Source organism: Scyliorhinus torazame, chromosome 1, assembly GCF_047496885.1.
Source record: "Scyliorhinus torazame isolate Kashiwa2021f chromosome 1, sScyTor2.1, whole genome shotgun sequence".
Lineage (NCBI taxonomy): Eukaryota > Metazoa > Chordata > Chondrichthyes > Carcharhiniformes > Scyliorhinidae > Scyliorhinus > Scyliorhinus torazame.
In genome coordinates, this window is record NC_092707.1 from 201,099,031 (window position 1) to 201,123,526 (window position 24,496).

The window sequence follows — 24,496 nt, forward strand, 5'->3', positions numbered from 1 at the left end:
CCAGGCATCGCGGTCTGATTGGGATGATAGGCAATGACTCCCATATGTTGCATGGCCCACCCACCCACGGGAATCCACTTGGGTTGTGTGAAGTGCTCACTTCATCACGATTGCCAAACCCCTATGAGCAGTCGCCTTCTGCCACGCAGCCAGAGGACTCGGCAGTCGGTGGGGGCTATGGGTGATTAGTGAGCCAGGGGTTGGCATGGTGGTGCCGCGAGGGTCCCCCACCCCCAGTTGAGCGTCCCCCTCCACCCCTTGCTGAGCACTGGGGTGGCCAAACCCAGTGCTCCCGGGCTCTTTGCTTGAGAACAAACATGACTCCTCACCCCCTCGGCTCCCCACAGATTCATGTTTTTAAAAAGGAGTACTAAAAAGGAGTACTAATCGACGTCGGCGTGCCCACTTGCTGGGGAGGCCAATGAATGATGGGAGGCAGTAGGATAAGGGGTGGTCCCCGTTAATTATTCGGAAATAGGGCTTAAGTAGTGATAATTGGTTTCTCGCTACGTTACGGTGAAATCCCAATATGGCCGGTTGCATCACAAACAGTTTGGCGCCCCTACCACCATTCACCAGCCTCATTTCGCTTGAGCGAGAGCGTAATGAAGCCGGAGAATCGCGCCCATTGTAAATTCTTGATCAACTTCCATCAGGACTTTGCTAAACCATCAGAGGAGCCCTCCATATTGAAAGAATCAATGCACCAAATCTGCACTCCAATATTTAAAGCATAAATAATGGCACAGCTCAGAATATCTGTGAAGTCATTTTGAGGCACAAGTTAGAATTTAGTTACTAATCAGAAAAGGATACGGAGAAAATCTGGTATTCCAGTATCTAAACAGTCTCGTATCTCCTCAAACTCGGACTTCAGTCCTGGTTGCTGGAACAGGTCTCCCTACAAATAACGATAGCATTTAACATTATGTCAAAAAATACAATCGACAATCCCATCAATATTAGAGAAAAGGGGAAGGAAAATAAGAGAGTGAAACTGATAGTTTGGAAATAATTCTGACAACAATAAACATGTTTTTTCTGACGAGACCTGGAGTGAAGCATTGCGGTGTAGGTGGTCAACCAACATCCAGATTTCTTTAGGAATATCAAGTGGCTCATCATTTGGAGAGCTGTCAAAAGGCGTGTCTGCCTCTGCCATTCTTTCCTGTAGAGTTATAAATAAACAGTTTTTAAAATGTTGTACTGTTCAGATAAAATATATCTTTCATCTGCACAAAAACAATCTCTGTACTTTTTCTGAGTTGATCAACTGCACCCTCACCTACACCGTTGACACCCAAGTCTCCAACAAAACTATTACTGCCTCTCATCCCGGCCATTCCCTCTGGAAGGCTCTCATCGCTGCTCCCTTAAGTCTAAGAGATGCAGACTTGAAAGAATATGGCAGACGCTGCTTGGGTCATCCATTGCAAGATCTGGCTGGATCGCAAAACATGATGGGTCCATAGAATCGTAGAAAGAGGCCATTCGGCTCATCAGGTCTGCACCGACGCTCTGAAAAGGCACACCACGCAGGCCCACTAGCCTGCCCCATCCCCATAAAACCGACACATCCTTGGACACTAAGGGGCAATTTTTTAGCATGCCTAAACCGCACCTCTTTGGACTGTGGGAGGAAACCAGAGGAAACCCACGCAGACACGGGGAGAAAGTGCAAACTCAACAGTCACCCAAGGCCAGAATTAAACCCAGGTCCATGGCACTGTGAGGCAGCAGTGTTGTCCTAGCTCTCTTCTGCTGAAACTGCTCATCCAGGAATGCAAAGGTAATTGTTATTTTCTCCACTGCAAACTATCTTCTTAAACCTCCAACCTGATCTCCAACACTAACTACCAGGAACTTTTCGATCAACTACCTCCTGTGTTCCTCCCTTCCACTAGCCCACCTGGACAAAATTCCACCAAAGTTCCCGCTGCTCAAGCCCTGAATTTGCATCTTTCTCTATTTTCTCTACTACTGCTTCCCTTTGTGCCATCTCCAAGCTCATTTTGTCCACGAGACTCCAACTCCTGCTCCCTTTTCCCTATTCTCACTAAACTGCTGACCTTTCAACTTCCCCATCTCACCCTCATGTTAGCCAATATTGTTAATGGTTCTCTCCTTTCAGGTGTTGTCCTTCTCTACTCAAAATCTTCTGTCATTGACCTCCTCAGAAACAAACCTACGAGTTAACTGTCCTTGCAAACCAACGGCACCTTCAGCCTCCCTTTCCTCTCCAAAATCCTTGAACGGGTTGTCGCCTTTCCAATCCATGTCCCTTGAGGGGGCACTTAAGATTCAACTACTATTAAGATCCAGGAAGCCGGGTGGTAAGGTGAACACTGATTTATTTATGGTCGCGAATATATTTAGAGTACAGTCCTATTGGGACAACCAACATGCCGGTCCCTGTCCAGGTCAGCCTTTATACTCTGTTCTTATGAGCCCCAGCTGGGCAGTCTCTGCCCACAAGTAGGGAAGCTCTTGGGCTGGAGTCTCCGATTCTGAGGCTATGTCCCCACGCCGGCATGGGAACGGTGGTGTTTACGCCAGAAAAAATGCCGCAAAACGGCCACCGGTTCCCCGTTTTGCTGAGGGCTAGCAGGCCGGCAGTGTAGAGCACCCGGCTCCAGCTGCCGATACGCCCCGGAGAATTGCCGGGTACGTGGCGTATTGGCAGCTAGAGCCGGGTGCTCTACACTGCTGGCATGCTAGCCCCCAGCAAAATGGGGAAACGGGTGGCCGTTTTGAGCCATTTTTTCTGGCGTAAAACGCTATAATTCCCCCAGAATCAGAGAGCAGTAGCATTTTTAACCCTGATCAATAAGAACATTTTATAAAAGCAACTGTGCATATTAAGCATATTTTTCTGCGCCTTCTTTAGTCATACAGGGCGGTGAGGGCTGCACGTACAAATTCAAATGTAAACTATGGTGGACTCAGGGAGTTTAATGGAGATTCTCTGTGCTTGCACACTGCTCTGCATTATTTGATTGAGAAGGCATTTCAGTCCCAACACAATGCCCAGTCACAGCTGGGATCGAGTGGTGGGGAGAGACATGCTGGTGTTCGTGGGGGGTGAGAGAGACATGCTGGGGATCGGGGAGTGGGCAGAGACATTCTGGGGATTGGGAGGGGTGGGGAGTGACACTGGGTGTCAGGGGGGTGGGGGGAGACACTCTGGGGAACCTAAATCCAGTTTACACATTAATTTGTAAGGTGAAATCTGATCCGCTTAATATTGTTTCACTTAAATTATTCCTTTGATAGAACACAACTAAGGCGTTCAGTGACGAATTGCAACTGTATCAAAGGTTTGTATTCACAACACCTTCCAAACCTTTGCAGACTTAATAATAAATATTGTATTATTAATAAATATTAGTACAGAAACATGACCCAGGCCTAACCCAGCCACACCTAATACAACGAATTAGCTGTGAGGCAAGAACTATTTTTACAAAGAACTTTGGTTAAATGATTTAGTAGCACCCAAATGGTGGATAGCATTACTGCAAAATACAAAATAAAACATTTACTGCCCACCTCACCTATGTTGTTTGACTGAAGCTATTTACTCTAATTCAATTTTTCTGCACCTTTTTCTGTTCTATTTCAAACACACCCAATTCTCTTTTAAAGGTGCCATGAAATTCCCAAATATCTTCAGATGTAGACGGTTGATTCTTTCTAATGTTTATAATTCTAAATTGCACAAATTGGCTGTGCGTTTTAGACATTAAAACATCAAAAGACACTTTATTGACTGTAAAGGACTTTGAGACCTGGGAGGTTGTGAAATGAACTGAATAAAAGCAAAAACTGAAAATACTGGACAATCTCAGCAGGTCTGACAGCATTTGTGGAGAGAGAATGGATCAAACGTTTTGAGTCAGGAATGACTCTTTGTCAAAGTTGTACGACTACTACTTGTATAAAAGCAAGTATTTTTTTCATTGCCCTTTTTCCAGGGTTCCACCAACACTGAGGTAAATGGGGAGTTTGCAAAGTTGCAGTGCAGGAGACTGCCTGACTCGATACTTCCAGAAGGCTGGCAACACAACTCAGATGCCAGACTTCCAGCTCTTCTGGGAAGTTCCAGTTTTTCTGCATCAACTAGTTATTACATTCTTGGTTTCTGCAACATGATACCCGGTAATACAGAAATAAAGCTATTCAGGTGCCTGAAGAAGCTATTCATATTAATCTACACTATCAAAATAGATGTTTGAAAACTTGTAAAAGTACGAGAAAGGACTGAATTTTGCCATCCTACTGGTGATGCTGAGCTGCCAGCCCTCGATTGGACCAGCAGTTCTTGGGAGCAAGCTGCCGTCCTCAATTGGTTGCACCAACAATAATAATAATAATAATCTTTTATTGTTACAAGTATGAAGTTACTGTGAAAAGCCCCTAGTCGCCACATTCCGGCGCCTGTTCGGGTAAGCCGGTACGGGAATTGAACCCGCACTGCTGGTCTTGGTCTGCATTACAAAGTAGCTGTCTAGCCCCTGAGCTAATCCGGCACTCTATGCTGCTGCAGGCCCAAGTAGGGTTGGCTCCTGATGGCAGGACTTCCCAGCAGGCAGAACAATTCTGTCCATACTCTTCATCCTCACCTTTCCTTTTCCCTGGTTCTCTTTTTGTTTAAATGAATTAACCTTTATGGGATCCAAAGTGGAGGCAGAGAGTACAGAGTCTCGCTTTACGCAGATGACCTGCTCCTCTACATCTCGGACCCACAAAGCAGCATGGAAGGAATCATCGTGCTCCTGAAAGAGTTTGGTGCCTTCTCGGGCTACAAACTCAATATGAGCAAAAGCAAGATTTTCCCGATGAAGCCGCAGGGAGGGGCAGCACTAACGGGACTGCAGTTTAACAAGCCCAACACAAATTCCACTACTTGGGGGTCCAAATCGCTCATGGCTGGATGGGGGATCCATAAATGGAACCTGACCAGTCTGACAGAGGAAGTCAAAAAGGACCTGCAGAGGTGGAACACACTCCCACTCTCACTGGCGGGGGGAGTACAGATGATCAAAATGAATGCACTGGACTTCCGGTTGCGGCTATGCGGAGCTGAGCCGCACGATTCGGCAGCTCCCGCTACCACGGACTTTCGGGCTCATTAGAAGAGCCCCAACGGAACGTTTTTTGATACCAACCCGTGGGGAAGGTAAGAGGGAGGTCCCCCTCCAACTTTTATGAAACGGACTCGAAGTGTAACGGCCACAAAAGTGGCATTGGAGCAATGGGAAAAACCGGGGAAAAAAGACAAAATGGCGGCGGCCAGAGACAAAGTGGAGCTGCAGGAGTTTATCAAGCACTGCTTCGAGGAGCAGCGCGAGGAGATGCGCAACGAAATGCTGGCGCCTATGCTTTCGGCAATCGAAGGACTAGGGATCACCCAGAAGGCCCACGAGGTTCAGATCCAGGAGGTACAAAAAAGAGTCAGTCAGAACGAGGACGAGATCTCGGGCCTGGTGGTGAGAGTGGAGCAGAACGAGGCGCTACACAGGAGGTGGGCGGGAAGACTCGAAGACCTGGAGAACAGGTCGAGGAGAAAGAATCTGCGGATCCTGGGTCTCCCTGAAGGAGTGGAGGGGGCCGATGCCGGGGCACACGCGAGCACGATGCTCGTGGCGATGATGGGCAAGGAGGCCCCTTCGAGGCCACTGGAGTTGGACGGGGCACACCGGGTGCTGGCGAGGTGGCCCCGGGCAAATGAGCCGCCAAGGGCGATGGTGGTGAGGTTCCACCGGTTCACGGACAGAGAGTGAGTCCTGAAATGGGCCAAGAAGGAGCGGAGCAGTAAGTGGGACAATGCAGAGATCCGAATATACCCGGACTGGAGCAGGGAGGTTGCAAAGCGGAGAGCGGGTTTCAACCGGGCCAAAGCGGTGTTGCACCGGAAAGAAGTGAAATTCGGAATGCTGCAGCCAACGCGACTGTGGGTCACATACAAGGGCCAACACTACTACTTTGAAAAGCCTGAAGAGGCGTGGACATTTATACAAACCGAAAAGTTGGACTCTAACTGAGGGTTTGTGAGGGTGGGGGGGGATATTTGAGGTTTGATGTGTGATGGTTGTTGTATATAGGGAGTCAATCCAATCCGGCTGATAACGTGGAACGTGAGGGGCCTGAATGGGCCGGTGAAGAGGGCTCGAGTGTTCGCGCACTTAAAGGGACTGAAGGCAGACGTGGTCATGCTCCAAGAGACACACCTGAAGGTGGAGGACCAGGTCAGGTTAAGAAAGGGATGGGTAGGGCAGGTATTCCACTCGGGACTGGACGCGAAGAATAGAGGGGTGGCAATATTGGTGGGAAAGCGGGTGTCATTTGAGGCCAAGACTATTGTAGTGGACAATGGAGGGCGATATGTAATGGTGAGCGGTAGGCTGCAAGGGACGTGGGTGGTGTTGGTAAACGTATACGCCCTGAACTGGGATGATGCAGGATTCATGAAGCGCATGTTGGGGCGCATTCCGGACCTGGAGATAGGAGGCCTGATAATGGGAGGGGACTTCAATACAGTGTTGGATCCAGCACTGGACCGCTCCAAATCAAGGACTGGAAAGAGGCCGGCAGCGGCCAAGGTGCTCAGGGGGTTTATGGATCAGATGGGGGGAGTGGACCCATGGCGGTTTGCAAGGCCGCAGGCCAGGGAATTTTCTTTCTTCTCCCATGTACACAAAGCCTACTCCCGGATAGATTTTTTTGTTCTGGGCAGGACGCTCATCCCGAGGATGGAGGGGACGGAGTATTCAGCCATAGCTGTTTCAGACCATGCCCCGCATTGGGTGGAACTGGCGCTGGGGGAGGAGAGGGACCAACGCCTGCTGTGGCGGCTGGACGTGGGACTGCTGGCGGACGAGGTGGTGTGTGGGAAGGTGAGGGGGTGTATCGAAAGGTACTTGGAGGCCAATGACAACGGAGGAGGTGTGGGTGGGGGTGGTATGGGAGGCGTTGAAGGCGGTGATCAGGGGAGAGCTAATCTCCATTAGGGCTCATAGGGAGAAGACAGAGGGCATGGAAAGGGAGAGGTTAGTGGGGGAGATTTTGAGAGTGGACAGGAGATACGCAGAGGCCCCGGAGGAAAGATTACTTGGGGAACGACTGCTCCAGACGGAGTTTGACCTGTTGACCACAGGGAAGGCGGTGGCACAGTGGAGGAAAGCACAGGGGCCGATCTATGAGTATGGGGAAAAGGCTAGTCGGATGCTGGCACACCAGCTCCGTAAGAGGATGGCAGCGAGGGAAATAGGGGGAGTCAAGGATGGAAGGGGAGCCACGGTTCGGAGTGCGATGAAAATAAACGAGGTATTTAAGGCCTTCTATGAAGAGCTGTACAGATCCGAGCCCCCAGCGGGGGAAGAGGGGATGAGACGATTCATAGACCAACTGAGATTCCCGAGGATGGAAGAGCAGGAGGTGGCTGGCTTGGGGACACCAATTGGGTTGGAGGAACTGAGCAAGGGTTTGGGGAGTATGCAGGCGCGGAAGGCCCCGGGACCGGACGGGTTCCCGGTGGAGTTCTACGGGAAGTATGTAGACCTGTTGGTCCCGTTACTAGTGAGGACCTTTAACGAGGCAAGAGAGGAGGGGACCCTGCCCCCGACAATGTCGGAAGCGACAATTTCTTTGATCTTAAAGCGGGACAAGGACCCACTGCAATGTGGATCGTACAGGCCGATCTCGCTCCTCAATGTGGATGCAAAGTTGCTGGCAAAAGTGCTGGCCATGAGGATCGAGTGCTGTGTCCCGGGGGTGATCCATGAAGACCAGGCGGGATTTGTAAAGGGCAGGCAATTAAACACAAACGTGTGGCGGCTTTTAAACGTGATGATGATGCCATCGGAGGAGGGAGAGGCGGAGATAGTGGCAGCTATGGACGCGGAGAAGGCCTTTGACCGAGTAGAGTGGGAGTACCTCAGGGAGGCGCTGCGTAGGTTTGGGCTCGGGGGAGGGTTTATTAGTTGGGTTAAGCTCCTTTACAGAGCCCCGGTGGCGAGTGTAGTGACGAACCGGCGGAGGTCGGAGTACTTTCGACTGTACCGAGGGACGAGACAGGGGTGCCCCCTGTCCCCCTGTTGTTCGCATTGGCGATCGAACCATTGGCCATGTCATTGAGGGAGTTTAATAAATGGAGGGGAGTGGTTCGAGGGGGAGAAGAGCATCGGGTGTCGCTATATGCGGATTACCTGTTGCTGTACGTGGCGGACCCAATGGAGGGGATGGTGGAGGTCATGCAGACTCTAAGGGAGTTTGGGGAGTTTTCGGGCTATAAGCTCAATGTAGGGAAGAGGGAGCTCTTCGTATTACAGGCAGGGGACCAGGAAAGAGGGATAGGGGACCTACCGCTGTGGAGGGCGGAGGGGAGCTTTCAGTATCTGGGGATCCAGATAGCCAGGAGTTAGGGGGCCCTACATAAACTGAACCTGACGAGATTGGTGGAGCAAATGGAGGGGGACTTCAAAAGATGGGACGTTACCGCTCTCGCTGGCGGGTAGAGTGCAGTCGGTCAAAATGGTGGTCCTCCTGAGGTTTCTGTTTGTATTTCAGTGCCTCCCCATCGTGATCACCAAGGCCTTTTTTAAGAGAGTAGGTAGGAGTATTATGGGGTTTGTGTGGGCGAATAAGACCCCGAGGGTAAGGAGAGGGTTTCTGGAACGCAGTAGGGACCGAGGAGGGTTGGCGCTGCCAAATCTAGGGAGCTACTACTGGGCAGCAAATGTGGCGATGATCCGCTAGTGGGTTATGGAGGGAGAGGGGGCGGCATGGAAGAGGATGGAGATGGCGGCCTGTAAAGGAACGAGCCTGGTGGCATTGGTGACGGCACCGCTGCCGCTCTCGCCGACAAAGTATACCACGAGCCCGGTGGTGGCGGCAACGTTAAGGATCTGGGGCCAGTGGAGACGGCATCGGGGCGCAATGGGAGCATCGGTATGGTCCCCGATCAGAGGTAACCACCGGTTTGTTCCGGGGAAGATGGATGGGGGGTTCCAGAGCTGGCATCGGGCGGGGATTAGAAGAATGGGGGACCTGTTCATTGACGGGACGTTTGCGAGCTTAGGGGCACTGGAGGGAGAAGTTTGAGTTACCCCCGGGAAATGCCTTTAGATATATGCAGGTGAGGACTTTTGTGAGGAGACAGGTGAGGGAATTCCCGTTGCTCCCAGCACAAGAAATTCAAGACAGGGTGATCTCGGGTGCATGGGTCGGGGAGGGCAAGATGTTGGCAATACACAAGGAGATGAAAGAAGAGGGGGAAGCGCTGGTAGAAGAGTTGAAGGGTAAATGGGAGGAGGAGCTGGGGGAGGAGATCGAGGAAGGTCTGTGGGCTGATGCCCTGGGTAGGGTTAATTCCTCCTCCTCGTGTGCCAGGCTCAGCCTGATACAATTTAAGGTGGTTCACAGAGCTCACCTGACGGGAGCGAGGTTGAGCAGGTTCTTTGGGGTAGAGGACAGATGTGGAAGGTGCTCAGGGAGCCCGACGAACCAGGTCCATATGTTTTGGTCATGCCCGGCACTGGAAGGGTTCTGGAGAGGAGTGGCGGGAGCAATATCTCAGGTGGTGAAAGTCCGGGTCAAGCCAAGTTGGGGGCTAGCAATATTCGGAGCAGTGGACGAACCGGGAGTGCAGGAGGCGAAAGAGGCCGGTATTCTGGCCTTTGCGTCCCTAGTAGCCCGGCGAAGGATCTTGCTAATGTGGACGGAGGCGAAGCCCCCCAGCGTGGAGGCCTGGATAAACGATATGGCTGGGTTCATAAAGTTGGAGAGGATTAAGTTCGCCTTGAGAGGGTCTGCGCAGGGGTTCTACAGGCGGTGGCAACCGTTCCTAGACTATCTCGCGGAGCGTTAGAGGAAGGTCGGTCAGCAGCAGCAGCAACCGGGGGGGTAGCTGCATGGGGGGGTGGATGAGCAAGAGATAACATGAAGAGTCGGGGAAACTGGCACGTACGGGAGAGAGCCAGTATACAAAGCTATGTAAATATACTATTTTGCCATGTATATATCTTGCTCCGCGCGATTTCTCGTTTCTTTTTTTTTTGTTACGGGGGGAGTTATTGTTTGTAAGGGAGAAAAATTGTGTTAAAAACTTTAATAAATATATATTTTTAAAAAATGAACGTACTGCCTAGGTACCTCTTCCTACTAAGATCCATCCCGATCTATATCCCTAAAGCCTTTTTCAACTCACTGGACAAACTAATCATGGCGTTTGTGTGGTGGGGAAAGAATGCTCGGACCACAAAGAAGGTCCTACAGAAAACAAAATCCAGGGGAGGGCTAGTCCTCCCAAACCTACAATTCTACCACTGGGCAGCGACAGCAGAAAGAATGATGGGGTGGACAAAGGAGCCAGAGGCTGAGCGGGTGCGTGCGGAGGAGGCCTCCTGCAAGGGGAACTCGCCACGGTGGCACTCCCATCCCCGCCCAAGAAACACTCCAGCAGCCCAGAGGTGATAGCCACCCTCCAGACGTGGAACCAACTGTGCCAGCAATTCAGACTGACTGAAATGTCCGACAAAGCCCCAATCTGCAATAACCACAGGTTCACACCAGCACTCACTGGCGCCACCTTCAAAAGGTGGAGACAGGATGGGGGAACATTGACAGTCAGGGACCTATACACTAACAGTAGGGTCACAACACTGGAAGAACTGATGCAGAGATTCCAACTACCTAAAGGCAACAAACTCAGATACCTGCAGCTTAAAAACTTTCTGCGCAAGGAGACAAGGACATACCCGCGGCCACCACGACAGACACTATTAGAAGAGCTATCCTAGGCAGAGGGAACTGCAGTGACATGTACGAACAACAGGGCCAACACCGAAGTGGACACAAGGAGGAAATTGGAGGAAGACTTGGGGTTTGAAATAGGGTGGGGATTCTGGAGCAAAGCACTGCACAGGGTCAACTCATCCTCCACATGCGTGAGTTTCAACCCAATGCAGCTAAAAGTGGTACATAGAACCCACTTGACCAGAACACAAATGAGCAGGTTCTTTCCGGAGGTGGACGATAGATGCGAACGATGCCAAGGAGGCCCGGCCAACCACGCCCACATGTTTTGGTCTTGCCCCGACTTGCTGGGTACTGGACAGCCTGATTCGAGGCAATGTCCAAAGTGGTGGGGATGAGGGTGGAGCCATGCCCTAAAGTGGCAGTCTTCAGGGTAGCCAGATCTCTTCATGGGTAGGAGGGCGGACGCCCTTGCCTTTGCCTCCCTGATCGCCCGCCGTAGAATCCTGTTCGGTTGGCGATCAGCAGCACCACCCAAAGCTGCAGACTGGCTGTCCGACCTCTCGGAATCTCTCCAAATGGAGAAAATCAAATTCACCATCCGTGGGTCAGAAGAGGGCTTCCACAAAACATGGGAGCCATTCACCCGACTGTTTCGAGACCTGTTTGTGGCCAACACATAAATAAATAGCCAGCAGCCAGGGGGAAATAGCCAGTATAAGACAGAAAGAGGAAAACAAGGGAGGAGCGGGGGGAGCAAGGTGAGGTAGCAAAATCCAGCAAGAAAGAATGGGGGGCAGTAGTGAAGAAGGGAGGAAGGGAGGGTCAGGGGAGGATTGTATGCTGAGCCAGGCGGCGACAGACTGTAAAATAGAGAAACCTAAGAAGAAACCTTTGTGACTGTACAATAAATGAAAACGAACAGCAATTTTGAAAATGCCAATAAAAAGATTTAAAAAAAAAGAATCAACCTTTATCACTCTAAATACTGCTTTTCCATGATCCCTTCCCTGATTTTTCACTCTTTCAAGCCATATTTACTTCTTTTCCTAAACCTCCAAGTCAATTTTGCATGTGAAAGATGACCTCCAGAGGTCAGTTTTAAGCAAATCAGGTGTAGCCCTGTAAAGGCCAAACTATTCTCATTACTGAGAAACCAAGGTGAAAATGTGACCATGTGTTTTCCCCTTTAAGTGACTCTGTCACAGAGACACTGTGCCACATCAGTGGTTCGTAGCAGCATTCTCAGCATCAAAGTAATTAAACTGCAAAAATACCTAAATATTTAGTAGTAACCCCAAAGCACCTACATAAATGCCGCACTTACAAAGTGTCTTTCCTGTCCTGAGGACCAACAAAGCGCTTCACAGTGAAATGTTTTCAGTGTCATTACGTGGGCAAACATGTCTGCTAATTTGTAAAAAGCAAGGTCCTGCAAACAGTGACTGAGATAAGTTACCAGATTGTCTGTTTATGTGCATGTAGGTGACTTTGCTTGTTCTTTGACTAATTCTGTAGGATCTTTTCCATCCACTTCAACAAGAAGGTTAAATGTCTCATTCAAAAGATGGACCCTCTAACAGTTCAGTACTGCACGGAGGTCTCAGCCGAGATTATACGCTCCAGTCCAGGAGTAGCGCTTGACTCCATAACTTTCTGGCTCAAGGACAAAAATGTTCTACCATGGATGTTAAAAATAGCAAGCCAAGGAAATATTGTGCCACCTTGCACTAAACGTTTAAAAGCGTAATCTTTCCAGCTCATTTCCATGACTGTGGCTGCCTTAGAACATTTTAAACCCATTTACTCACCAGTTCTTGTATTCTTTCAGGTTTGGCTTCTCGGATTGGCTCCTTCATGTGACAAAGTGCTTGCAACGAAGATCCAAAGCAGCTCGGGAGGTAATTCCCACAAATGGCCAGGAAGTAGTCCTTTCCTCTTTGTAGATGCAAGATTAAAATATCCTCAATGAGATCTTCTCCCATGTTTAAGGAGCGTGCAGTAAGTTTATTCACGTATACCTCTAACTCAATTTCTACTCTTTCCCCTGAAATGAAAAATAAAACCATGTTTATTGTGGCTGTATCATTCCTATTCCAAAACCAGTAGACGACCTACATCTGGTTACTGCAAAGATTCCCCCACCAAACTCGAGAGTAGCAGGAGAGCATTTTCCTGTTTATCTTAGATGGATCTTAAGACACTACGATATTTGTGTCTAAAGTTTATGCTTTCGTAAAAGTACATTTTAGTTAAAAATAAATGCTATATAAAAACCTGCAAGAAGGGTGTGATGGAGGCAGAGTTCCTGATGTATTTCCCGTTTGTGTAGAAGATAATCAGAGGGTGCTTTCCTGTTTTGGCAGGCAATTCAGTTCAGAAATCGATATGGGCGTTTGTGTGTGCAATCTTAATTGTTTAGAAGTGACAAAACACTTTGAATGCAATCTGTTGCTTCAGCAAAATATTTTAGTGATTCAGTCAGATAAAAGCCACAATAATTCAATTTGTCAAAAGGAAAGACAATAAGCAAATGCTGTTTTGGGACAATGAGGAGACTCTCCAGATTCTTGGGCTACATGGTGTAGCCGATTAGCTTGCTGTGGTGAGGCTGCTGAAACCATCCTTTTTATAATAATAATCTTTATTGTCACAAGTAGGCTTACATTAACACGACATTCCAGCGCCTGTTCGGGTACACGGAGGGAGAATTCAGAATGTCCAATTTTCTCAACAGCACGTCTTTCAGGACTTATGGGAGGAAACTGGAGCATCCGGGGGAAACCCATGCCGACACAGGGAGAACGTGCAGACCCCGCACAGACAGTGACCTGAGCCGGAATTGAACCTGGGACCCTGGTGCTGTGAAGCAATAGTGCTAACCACTGTGCGACCATGCTGCGTTGTATGGTCAAACTGAGGAGATGGACAGAATTCTGCAAATGTTTGACTCATTATGGTAATGTTTGTAGCTGTACTTCCAATTGCGAGGTAATCCAGCAAATACACTCATCAACGAAAGAAAAGTTTGCCATTTACAAAATAACTCGAGCAACAATGATGCTCAAGACATTCAAGATCTGAAGAAGAGTGTCTATTGTCAACTGCCATATCTCAAGATCCCATCATTCAAAGTTATTGCTAAATTAGGCTTTGCTGTTTTTGATGCTTGTTTTAAAAAGAATGATGAACTAAAGTGCATATATAAATGAGAAATGTGGGTGCTGGGAAATGGAACACATTTTCCTTTTCGACACCCAGAGTTATCCTAGATCAGATACTGCATGATGATGGGCAAACTTAGAACAGCATGGTTGCATTTTGATTTCCCACGCCAGCCAAAGATATGGCGTCTCTGAATAAGACTACTACTTCAGTTCACATTTCCCCCTTTGAGGGGGAACACTTTGGATGCATTGTGATATTGTCACTGGAGAAGTAATCTGGAAGACAAGGCTAATGCTCTGTCAACATGGGCTCAAATCCCACCATAGAATTTAAATGCAATTAATAAATCTGGAATACAGTATAAAGCTAGTCTCAGTAATGTAGTGTTAATGTAAGCCTACAGTTGTTAAAATAAAAACCCAGCAGATTCACCAAGGGGAAGGAAATTTGCCATTCTTACTCGGTCTGGTTTACATGTGACTCCAGACCCACAGCAGTCTGGTTGACTCTGAACTGCTCCTTTGAAATATCCTTGCAAGCCATTCAGTTCAGGGGCAATTAGGGATGAGCAACAAATGCTGGCCTTGTCAGGAATGCCCACATCCCATAAAATAATTCAACATTTTAAAAAAGTCATTAGGAACGTAGCTGAGAGGGCGACATGGTGACACAGTGGTTAGCACTGCTGCCTCACGGCACAGAGGATCCGGGTTTGATCCTGGACCTGGGTCACTGTCAGTGTTGAGTTTGCGCATTCTCCCAGTGTGTGTGTGGGTCTCACCCCCACAACCCAAAGATGTGCAGGGTGGTAGATTGGCCATGCTAAATTGACCCTTAATTAGCAAAAAATTGGGTACTCTAAATTTATTTAAAAAAGGGAACTGAGCTGAGATAGTCTCATACTCACTTTGCGGACGATCCAAACAGCTAACTGTGAGAACTTTCATCATATACTGGACAGAAAACCAGGTGAAGACAGCTGGCTGGTTAGGAGTCCCATGTACTTTGCCATTTTAATTTTTTTCATTTGAAGTAATGAAACAGGGCTCAATGCTCGAAAGAGATACATTTTTGCTTTTGTACCAAATATAACATACCCTCTGTCAAAATCCCCTTATTAGGGGTAGCACTGAACCATTGTTTGCAGTATGAAAGCTCATTCAGTTTGGTGATGAATTCAAACTGACAGGGCACCAGTCCCGTGTTCGCAACAGTGAGCGTTTGAACTTGAAGCTGCATGAACTTCACATTCTCAAAATGGAACTGCAAAAAGAAAAGAACGTTTCATAAAATGCTGTGAGCAAGAAAGAAATCTTATACAGCCATTTGATTTTATAAATTTAATTGTCTATTCAGTTTCAGCTGAAGTTTTAATAATACAAAATCACTGCATAAAAGCATTGTTGTGTGGCAAGAAACCATACATGTCAGGAAAATATTGATTTCAGTTTTGTTCCATGTCGAGTACCTGAATTCTGTATGGCATGAAAACTGCCCAAGCATCCAGGGAAAAGGTGATACTTCACACAATCCAGCAGGCAGCAAACTCTCACTGACTTAACAGTGACTGTATGGCCACCAAACTGAGAATTATTTTGACTTGCCCCCCCCCCCCCCCCCCCCCCCCCTGCAAGAGGGCAAGAGGCACTAAGATTTTCAGAAGGGAGAAAATTAGGAGAGAAAATAGCAAGCCTTGAAATTGCATGGGCAGTCGGGGGTTCCTTCAGCTGGTCTCTCTCTGTACCCTTGGTGGGAAATGCCAGAATCCAAGGAAAAATGGTGCACAGAACTATATCCTATTGTTCATGTTATCTCTCGAACAGTTCTGCTGATCTGCTTAAAATAAAGAGCAAGGTTGGGAGAAATTCCAGGGCCAATGTTTTACCAAAAAACAGTGCAGAAAAAGTGAAAGAGATTCTGATTTGCTTTTTACATTTAAACAGCAATTGTGAATGTGCTCCATGTGTTGTTTGATTTGGTGTGGTGCAGTTCCGTGCCCTGAAGATCAGGAAGGTCTTGACTTTAAACCCTGGTCTGTCCTGTGTCACAGGGCTCAGCCAAAGAGACTGGGCAGTGGATTAATGGGGAGGATTTTGACAATTGACTTCAAACATTTTTGCTTTGAAAAGGCTGCCCATGCTGTTCAGGAAATCCATAAAAAAATGTGTGCATCACTCATCAGTTCTGTCCTTACTGATCTACACTGGCTCCTGACAGGACAAATTTAAGATTCTTTCTGGGGTTTGCTTCTCCCCACTCCATGACCTCTTCCAGCTCCATCCCCTGCTGGAAAGCTCAGCTTCCCTGGCTCTGAAGTGTTTGTCTCATCTTTGGTGATGGCCCTCAATTCACTTACCAGCCTCCCCGAACAGGTGCCGGAATGTGGCGGGTCGGAGAATGGCCGTTGGCCGCCGTGAATCCCGCCCCCGCCGAAGTCTCCAGTACCGGAGATTGGGCGGGGGCGGGAATCGGGCCGCGCCGGTTGGCGGGACCCCCCCGCTCAATTCTCTGGCCTGGATGGGCCGAAGTCCCGCCCAGAAATTGCCTGTCCCGCCGGTTTAAATCAAAGCTGGTATTTACCGGCGGGACCAGGCGGCGTGGGCGGGCTCCGGGGGGGGGCGCGGGGCGACCTGACCCCGGGGGGTGCCCCCACGGTGGCCTGGCCCGCGATCGGGGCCCACCGATCCGCGGGCGGGCCTGTGCTGTGGGGGCACTCTTTCCCTTCCGCCTCCGCAACGGCCTCCACCATGGCGGAGGCGGAAGAGACTCTCCCCACTGCGCATGCGCGGGAAACTGTCGGCGGCCGCTGACGCTCCTGCGCAGCATTTCCGCGCCAGCTGGCGGGGCAACAAACGCCATTTCCGCAAGCTGGCGGGGCGGAAATCCCTCCGGCGTCGGCCTAGCCCCTCAATGTTGGGGCTCGGCCCCCAAAGATGCGGAGCATTCCGCACCTTTGGGACGGCGCGATGCCCCTCTGATTGGCGCCGTTTTTGGCGCCAGTCGGCGGACATCGCGCCGTTGGGGGAGAATTTCGCCCCTGGTTCCTGAAGATTTCAGAACCATTGCACAATGTTGATGCCACTGCTACTGTGAGGTATTCAGAACAGATGTAAAGTGCAGATGCAAACGCTAATAGATTTGAAGTGAAGGGAATCCAGTTAAGCGTCTGGGTCTAATATTTGGTAGTCAAATATTGGTACAGTATGAATATTCTGACCTATATTTTACTTAACAAGCACAAGCAGCAGTTAAATGCAAGCAAGCCGCATGTTCTGTATGTAAAATTGAGACATCTTCATTTTTGTGCTATAGCATTTAACTGAAACGGCACTGTATACTTGGACCTAACACTAGATCCAGTTGCTCAAGCACTGATTCAGATTTCACTTATAGCTTGGAATTGGTTTTACAGGTGCAAATCAATCAGCTAAACTAAGCGTGGGCCCCTCGAGGATGAAACTAGGGAATTAGTCATGGAAAAACAAGGAATTGGCAGAGTCTTTGAACAAGTATCTTGTACTTGTAATCTTCATTGTAAAAGACACAAAAATCCTAACAAGAGAAGTTCAAGGGCAAAAAGGAGGCAGGAATTTTAAAACAATCAATCTCACCAGAGAAAAGTACGACAAAACCTAGTCGGAGTAGAGGCTGATCAGTTCCCTGCACATGACCTGCATGATAAGGTCTTTAAAAAAAACTGGCTGCGAAGATAGTGGATAAATTGATCATAATTTTTCATAGTTCCCTAGATTCCCGCTATCCGAGAAAAGTAGAAACAGAAAACAGGAAGCTATAGGCCATTATGCTAACATTTGTCACTGGGAAAATGCTGTGATTTATTATTAAGGCAGTAGCAGAACATTTAGAAAAATCAAAATACAATATATTGACACTGCCTGCTTGAATGGAAGGGGATTCCTGTCTTTCACACATTTATTGGAGTTCTTTGAGGATTTAGCAAGCAGGGCGGATGAAGGGGAACCAGTACAGGAATGCATTTGGATTTCCAAAAGGCATTCGATAAGGTGCTATATAAAAGTTTACTATACAAGCTAAGAGCTCATTGTGTTAGGGCAATGCTTAGCATAGATAGAGGAGGATTGGCTAACTAACAGAAAACAGAGTCTGGATAAATCGGTCATTTTCTGGTTGGCAAACTGTAACCATTGGAGTTGCCATAGGCATCATTGCTGGGGCCTCAACCATTTTCATCTGGGAACAGAGGATATTGTAGCCAAATTTGCTCACAATACAAAGGTAGGTGGGAAAGTAAGCTCTGACAAGGACAGACTCTGCAAAGTGATATACATAGGTTAAATGAGTGACACAAATTTGGCAGACGGAGTATAATGTTGGAAAATATTAGGTTGTCCACATTGGTAGGAATAAAAAAGCAAAACATTATTGAAATAGACACTTCAGAATGTTGGGGTTCAGAGGGATCCGTGTCACAAAAGCTAGCATGCAAGTAACTGGGAAGGCAAATGGAATGTTGGCCTTTATTGGGAGCAGAAGTAGTATTGATGTAGGGAAGTCTTACTACAATTGTATAGGGTGTTGGTGAGATTACACCTAGGGTACTGTGTAGTTTGTGTCTCCTTACTGAAGGAAGGATATACTTGCACTGGAAGCAGTTCAGAGAAGGGTCTCTTCGTTGATTCCTGGGATGAAGTTGTCTTATGAGGAAAGATGGAGCAGGTTGGGCCTATTCTTATTTGAGTTTAGAAGCATGAAGATCTTATTGAAACATAAGATACTGAGGGAACTTGACAGGATAGATACTGAGAAAATGCTTCCCCTCGCAGCAGAATCGGGAACCAGGGTGCATAGTTTCAAAACAAGGGATCTTCCATTGAAATTGGTGTTGAGACTATGATCAGAGCAACCATGATCTTACTGAATGACCGAGCAGGCTTGAAGGGTGAAACTGACCACGCCCCCTACTTCTTATGTACAAAGACCCTCTGACTATACAATGAGAACGAATCTCAAATCCTCACTTCAAGAGATACCCCTCCAACATCTTCTCAATTTCTCATACACTCTGCAGCCAGGTAGACAATTGGCCGAGATTTTCCACTCCTGTTTGTGTCAGGCGGGTTTAGCGATGGGAGCAGAAAATATCGCCAAGAAGTTGCGTTTAACGCGGCGTGAACATATGTGATTGTCCCCAGCCCATCAATGGCGGGACACGTTTCCTGACGTTCAACATCGGGAACCTCATTTAATACATTGACATGTTACTATAAGGCCGATATTACCCCTCCCCGCGGTCAGAAAATTCATCCATGGCGGTGTGACGGCAGAATGGTGTGAAACGCGACTGGTCTCCAAAGGCAAGCACCTGGCGAGCAGACCTCCCAGGGCAGCTCAGGTGGGTGGGAGTGGGGAAGAGACGCATGCCCGGACACTACGCTGGCACTACCCAGGCCGTTTAATTTAATTTCATTGACAGACCCATAATATTTGTAGCTAAATGGGTGTGACAACATAGCTCCAAGATGAATTAAAATGACAGTCACACAACATAGTAGTTGGAAAGCTGGATGGCTTAAAAAGGTAACACAATGTCTTACCTCTGTTTTGGACAGGGACACTGAAGGAATAGAATCATTTTCCATTCTGTCTAGTTGACGAACAATATTTTCATATGTCTTTCTATATAATTCTTGATTGACCACCTTTATCTGCAAAAAGAAAATAAATTCCGAACACTGCAAAGTTCCACTTTAAAACAATCTGGAGATTATTCCGAAAACCAAAGCAAGATAATAATAATCTTTATTCGAGTCACAAGTGGCTTAAATTAACACTGCAATGAACTAAGTGTGAAAAGCCCCTAGTCGCCAAATTCCGGCGCCTGTTCAGGTACATAGAGGGTGAATTCAGAATGCCCAATTCATCTAACAAGCACGTCTTTCGTGACTTGTGGGAGGAAACCGGAGCACCCGGAGGAAACCCACTCAGACACGGGGAGAACATGCAGACTCCGCACAGACAGTGACCCAAGTCAGGAATCGAACCTGGGTCCCTCCCGCTATGACGCAACAGTGCTAACTACTGCCAAAGAGAAAATGTTGGAAAATCTCATATAGTCTGGCGGCATCTGTAGGGAGAGAAAAGAGCTAACATTTCAAGTCCAGATGACACTTTGGCAAAGCTATAATACAGAGAAAGTGGGAAATATTTATACTGTAGAGTGATAATGAAAGATGAGTCATTGCCACAGAAACCCAGGGAAAGGGGGTGCTAATAGCCACAGAAATGACGGGGAAAAAGTGCTGATGGCAGTCCCCAGAGAGAACAAAAGGTGTGAAAGGCTAAACTGCAGAGAAACTAACATCAGAGGGTAAACTGTGACAGATGTGGATGTAGGGGGAGGGGAAGGGGGAAGGAAAGGGGTAAAAGGGTAAGGAAAGGTGCCATTAGCACTCTTTTCCCGTTTGAGGTGAGGGACGCCATCAGTGTCCCTGCTGATTTCACCTGTGGGAAGTGCACCCACCTCCAGTTCCTCAGAAACCACGTTAGGGAACTGGAGCTGGAGCTGGATGAACTTCGGATCATTCGGGAGGCAGAGGTGGTCATAGATAGTAGCTTCAGGGATGTAGTTACTCCGAAGAATCAAGATAGATGGGTGACGGTGAGAGGGGCTGGGAGGAAGCAGTCAGTGCAGGGATCCTCTGTGGTCGTTCCCCTCAGTAATAAGTATATCGCTTTGGATACTGTTGAGGGGGACGACCTACCAGGAGTAAGCCACGGTGAATGGATCTCCAGCACTGAGTCCATCCCTGTGGGTCAGAAGGGAAGGAGGGAGAGCAAGAGAGCAATAGTTATTGGGGACTCGATAGTTAGAGGGACAGATAGACGGTTCTGTGGCAACGAAAGAGATTCACGGATGGTATGTTGCCTCCCGGGTGCCAGGGTCCGTGACGTCTCGGACCGTGTTTTTAGAATACGCAAGGGGGAGGGGGAACAGTCACAAGTCGTGGTGCACATCGGTATCAACGACATAGGTAAGAAAAGGGAAGAGGATTTAAAACAGGAATTTAGGGAGCTAGGGTGGAAGCTGAGAGCCACGACAAACCATGTTGTCATCTCTGGTTTGTTACCGGTGCCACGTGCTAGCGAGGTGAGGAACAGGGAGAGAGTGCAGATAAACACGTGGCTGCAGGGATGGTGTAGGAGGGAGGGTTTCAGTTACGTGGATAATTGGAGCATGTTCTGGGGAAGGTGGGACCTGTACAGACAGGACGGTTTGCACCTGAACCAGAGGGGCACCAATATCCTGAGGGGGGAAATTTGCTACGGCTCTTCGGGGGGCTTAAACTAATTTGTCAGGGGGATGGGAAAACGAGCTGTAATCCAGAAGCCAGTGTTGAGAGTAGTGAGGTACTGAGGAGGGCATCAAGGTCGCAGGAGTGTACTGGCAGACAGTGTGTCTACTTCAATGCAAGGAGCATCCGGAATAAGGTAGGTGAACTTGGAGCGTGGATTGGTGCTTGGGATCAATGTTGTGGCCATTATGGAGACATGGTTAGAACAGGGACAGGAATGGTTGTTGGAAGTTCCGGGGTATAGATGTTTCAGTAAGAGTAGGGAAGGTGGTAAAAGAGGTGGAGGAGTAGCATTGTTAATCAAGCATAGTTTAACGGCTGCAGAAAGGCAGTTCGAAGGATCTGCCTCCTGAGGTAATATGGGCCGAAGTTAGAAATAGGAAAGGAGTGGTCACATTGTTAGGGGTTTTCTACAGGCCCCCAAATAGTAATAGAGATGTGGAGGAAGAAATTGCAAAACAGATTATGGATAGGTGTGGAGGTCTCAGGGTAGTTGTCATGGGTGACTTTAACTTTCTAAATATTGATTGGAACCTCTATAGGTCGAACAGTTCGGATGGGGCAGTTTTTGTACAATGTGTGCAGGAAGGTTTCCTGACACAATATATGGATAGGCCGACAAGAGGGGGGGGGCCACATTGGATTTGGTACTGGGTAATGAACCGGGCCAAGTGTTAGATTTGTTTGTGGGCGAGCACTTTGGAGATAGTGACCACAATTCGGTATCTTTCACTATTGCAATGGAGAGGGATAGGGCCATACGGCAGGGCAAGGTTTATAATTGGGGGAGCGGTAATTATGATGTGATTAGGCAAGAATTAGGGAGCATATAGGCTGCCCCTACAAGAATTAGGGGCAGCACGGTAGCATAGTGGTTAGCGCAATTGCTTCACGGGTCCCAGGTTCGATTCCCGGCTGGATCACTGTCTGTGCGGAGTCTGCACGTTCTCCCCGTGTGTGCGTGGGTTTCCTCCGGGTGCTCCGGTTTCCTCCCACAGTCCAAAGATGTGCAGGTTAGGTGGATTGGCCATGATAAATTGCCCTTAGTGTCCAAAATTGCCCTTAAGTGTTGGTTGAGTGGGGTTACTGGGTTATGGGGATAGGGTGGTGTGGGCTTGGGTAGGGTGCTCTTTCCAAGAGCCGGTGCAGACTCGATGGGCCGAATGGCCTCCTTCTGCACTGTAAATTCTATGAAAAATAAGATGGGAACAGAAACTGTCAGGGAAAGGCACAAATGAAAAGTGGAGCTTGTTCATGGAACAAATACTGCGTGTCCTTGATAGGTATGTCCCTGTCAGGCAGGGAGGAAATGGCCGTGTGAGGGAACCATGGTTCACAAAAGAGGTTGAATGTCTTGTCAAGAGGAAAAAGGAAGCGTATGTAAGGATGAGAAAACAAGGTTCAGTTGGGTCACTTGAGGGTTACAAGGTCGCAAGGAATGAGCTAAAAAAAAGGGCTTAGGAGAGCTAGGAGGTGGCATGAGGAGTCCTTGGCGGGTCGAATCAAGGAAAACCCCAAGGCTTTTTACTCTTATGTGAGAAACAAAAGAATGACCAGGGTGAGGTTAGGGCAGGTCAAGGACAGTAGTGGGAACTTGTGCATGGAATCAGAAGAAATAGGAGAGGCGTTGAATGAATACTTTTCTTCAGTGTTCACCAAGGAGAGGGGCCATGTTTTTGAGGATGAGAGTGTGATACAGGCGGGTAGGCTGGAGGTGGTAGATGTTCTGAGGAAGGATGTATTAGCAATTTTGAAAAACTTTAGGGTCGACAAGTCCCCTGGGCCAGATGGGATATATCCAAGGATTCTTTGGGAGGCAAGGGATGAGATTGCAGAGCCTTTGGCTTTGATCTTTGAGTCCTCACTGTCCACGGGGATAGTGCCAGAGGACTGGAGAGTGGCGAATGTTGTTCCTCTGTTCAAGAAAGGGAACAGGAATTACACTGGTAATTATAGGCCGGTTAGTCTTACTTCGATGGTCGGTAAATTAATGGAAAAGGTCCTGAAGGAAGGATTCGTGACCATTTGGAAAGATGTAGCTTAATCTGGGATAGTCAACACGGATTCGTGAAGGGCAAGTCTTGCCTCATAAATTTGATTGAATTCTTTGAGGAGGTAACTAAGTGTGTAGACGAAGGTAGAGCAGTTGATGTCGTATACATGGATTTTAGTAAGGCATTTGATAAGGTTCTCCATGGCCGGCTTATGAAGAAAGTAAGGAGGTGTGGGATAGAGGGAAATTTGGCCAATTGGATAAGTAACTGGCGATCACATAGAAGACAGAGGGTGGTGGTGGATGGAAAATGTTCAGACTGGAGACCAGTTACCAGCGGTGTACCACAGGGATCAGTGCTGGGTCTTCTGCTATTTGTGATTTTTATCAATGACTTGGAGGAGGGGACTAAGGGTGGGTCAGTAAATTTGCTGATGACACCAAGATTGGTGGAGTAGTGGATGAGGTGGAGGGCTGTTGTAGGCTGCAAAGAGACATTGATAGGATGCAGAGCTGGGCCTAAAAATGGCAGATGGAGTTTAACCCTGATAAGTGTGAGGTGGTTCATTTTGGTAGAAAATCTTTGAATGCGGATTACAGGGTCTGAGGAATGTGGAGGAACAGAGAGATCTTGGGGTTCATGTCCACAGATCTCTGAAGGTTGCCACTCAAGTGGATAGAGCCGTGAAGAAGGCCTATAATGTGTCAGAGTTTATTAACAGGGGGCTTGAGTTTAAGAGCCGCGGGGTTATGCTGCAACTGTACATGACCCTGGTGAGACCACATTTGAAGTATTGTGTGCAGTTCTGGTCACCTCACTATAGGAAAGATGTGGAAGCATTGGAAAGGGTGCAAAGGAGATTCAGCAGGATGCTGCCTGGTTTGCAGGAGAGATCTTATGAGAAAAGGTTGAGGGAGCTGGGGCTTTTTTCTTTGGAGCGGAGGAGGTTGAGAGGCGACTTAATAAGAGGTTTACAAGATGATGAGGGGGATAGAGTGGATGTTCAGAGACTATTTCCTCGGGTGGATGCAGCTGTTACAAGGGGGCATAACTAAGGATCAGAGTGGGAGATATAGGAGGGATGTCCGAGGTAGGTTCTTTACTCAGAGTGGTTAGGGTGTGGAATGAACTGCCTGCTGTGATAATGGAGTTGGACACTTTAGGAACTTTCAAGCGGTTATTGGATAGGCACATGGAGCACACCAGAATGACAGGGAGTGGGATAGCTTGACCTTGGTTTCGGAC

At 48.1% G+C, this 24,496-nt stretch overlaps 1 protein-coding gene across 6 annotated transcripts in view; it reads right to left on the reverse strand.

Moving 5' to 3' along the window:
* The window catches only part of inpp5b (inositol polyphosphate-5-phosphatase B), a 280,167-nt gene that overhangs the window by 26,721 nt on the left and 228,950 nt on the right, over window positions 1-24,496 (reverse strand). For all 6 annotated transcript variants that reach the window (XM_072501900.1, XM_072501893.1, XM_072501913.1 and 3 more), the window contains 5 exons: window positions 19,500-19,610; window positions 15,021-15,186; window positions 12,567-12,802; window positions 1,052-1,168; window positions 817-901 (listed from right to left, as the gene is read on the reverse strand). In XM_072501900.1, the coding sequence (XP_072358001.1) occupies window positions 817-901; window positions 1,052-1,168; window positions 12,567-12,802; window positions 15,021-15,186; window positions 19,500-19,610 (715 nt within the window). The remainder of the gene's footprint in view (window positions 1-816; window positions 902-1,051; window positions 1,169-12,566; window positions 12,803-15,020; window positions 15,187-19,499; window positions 19,611-24,496) is intronic.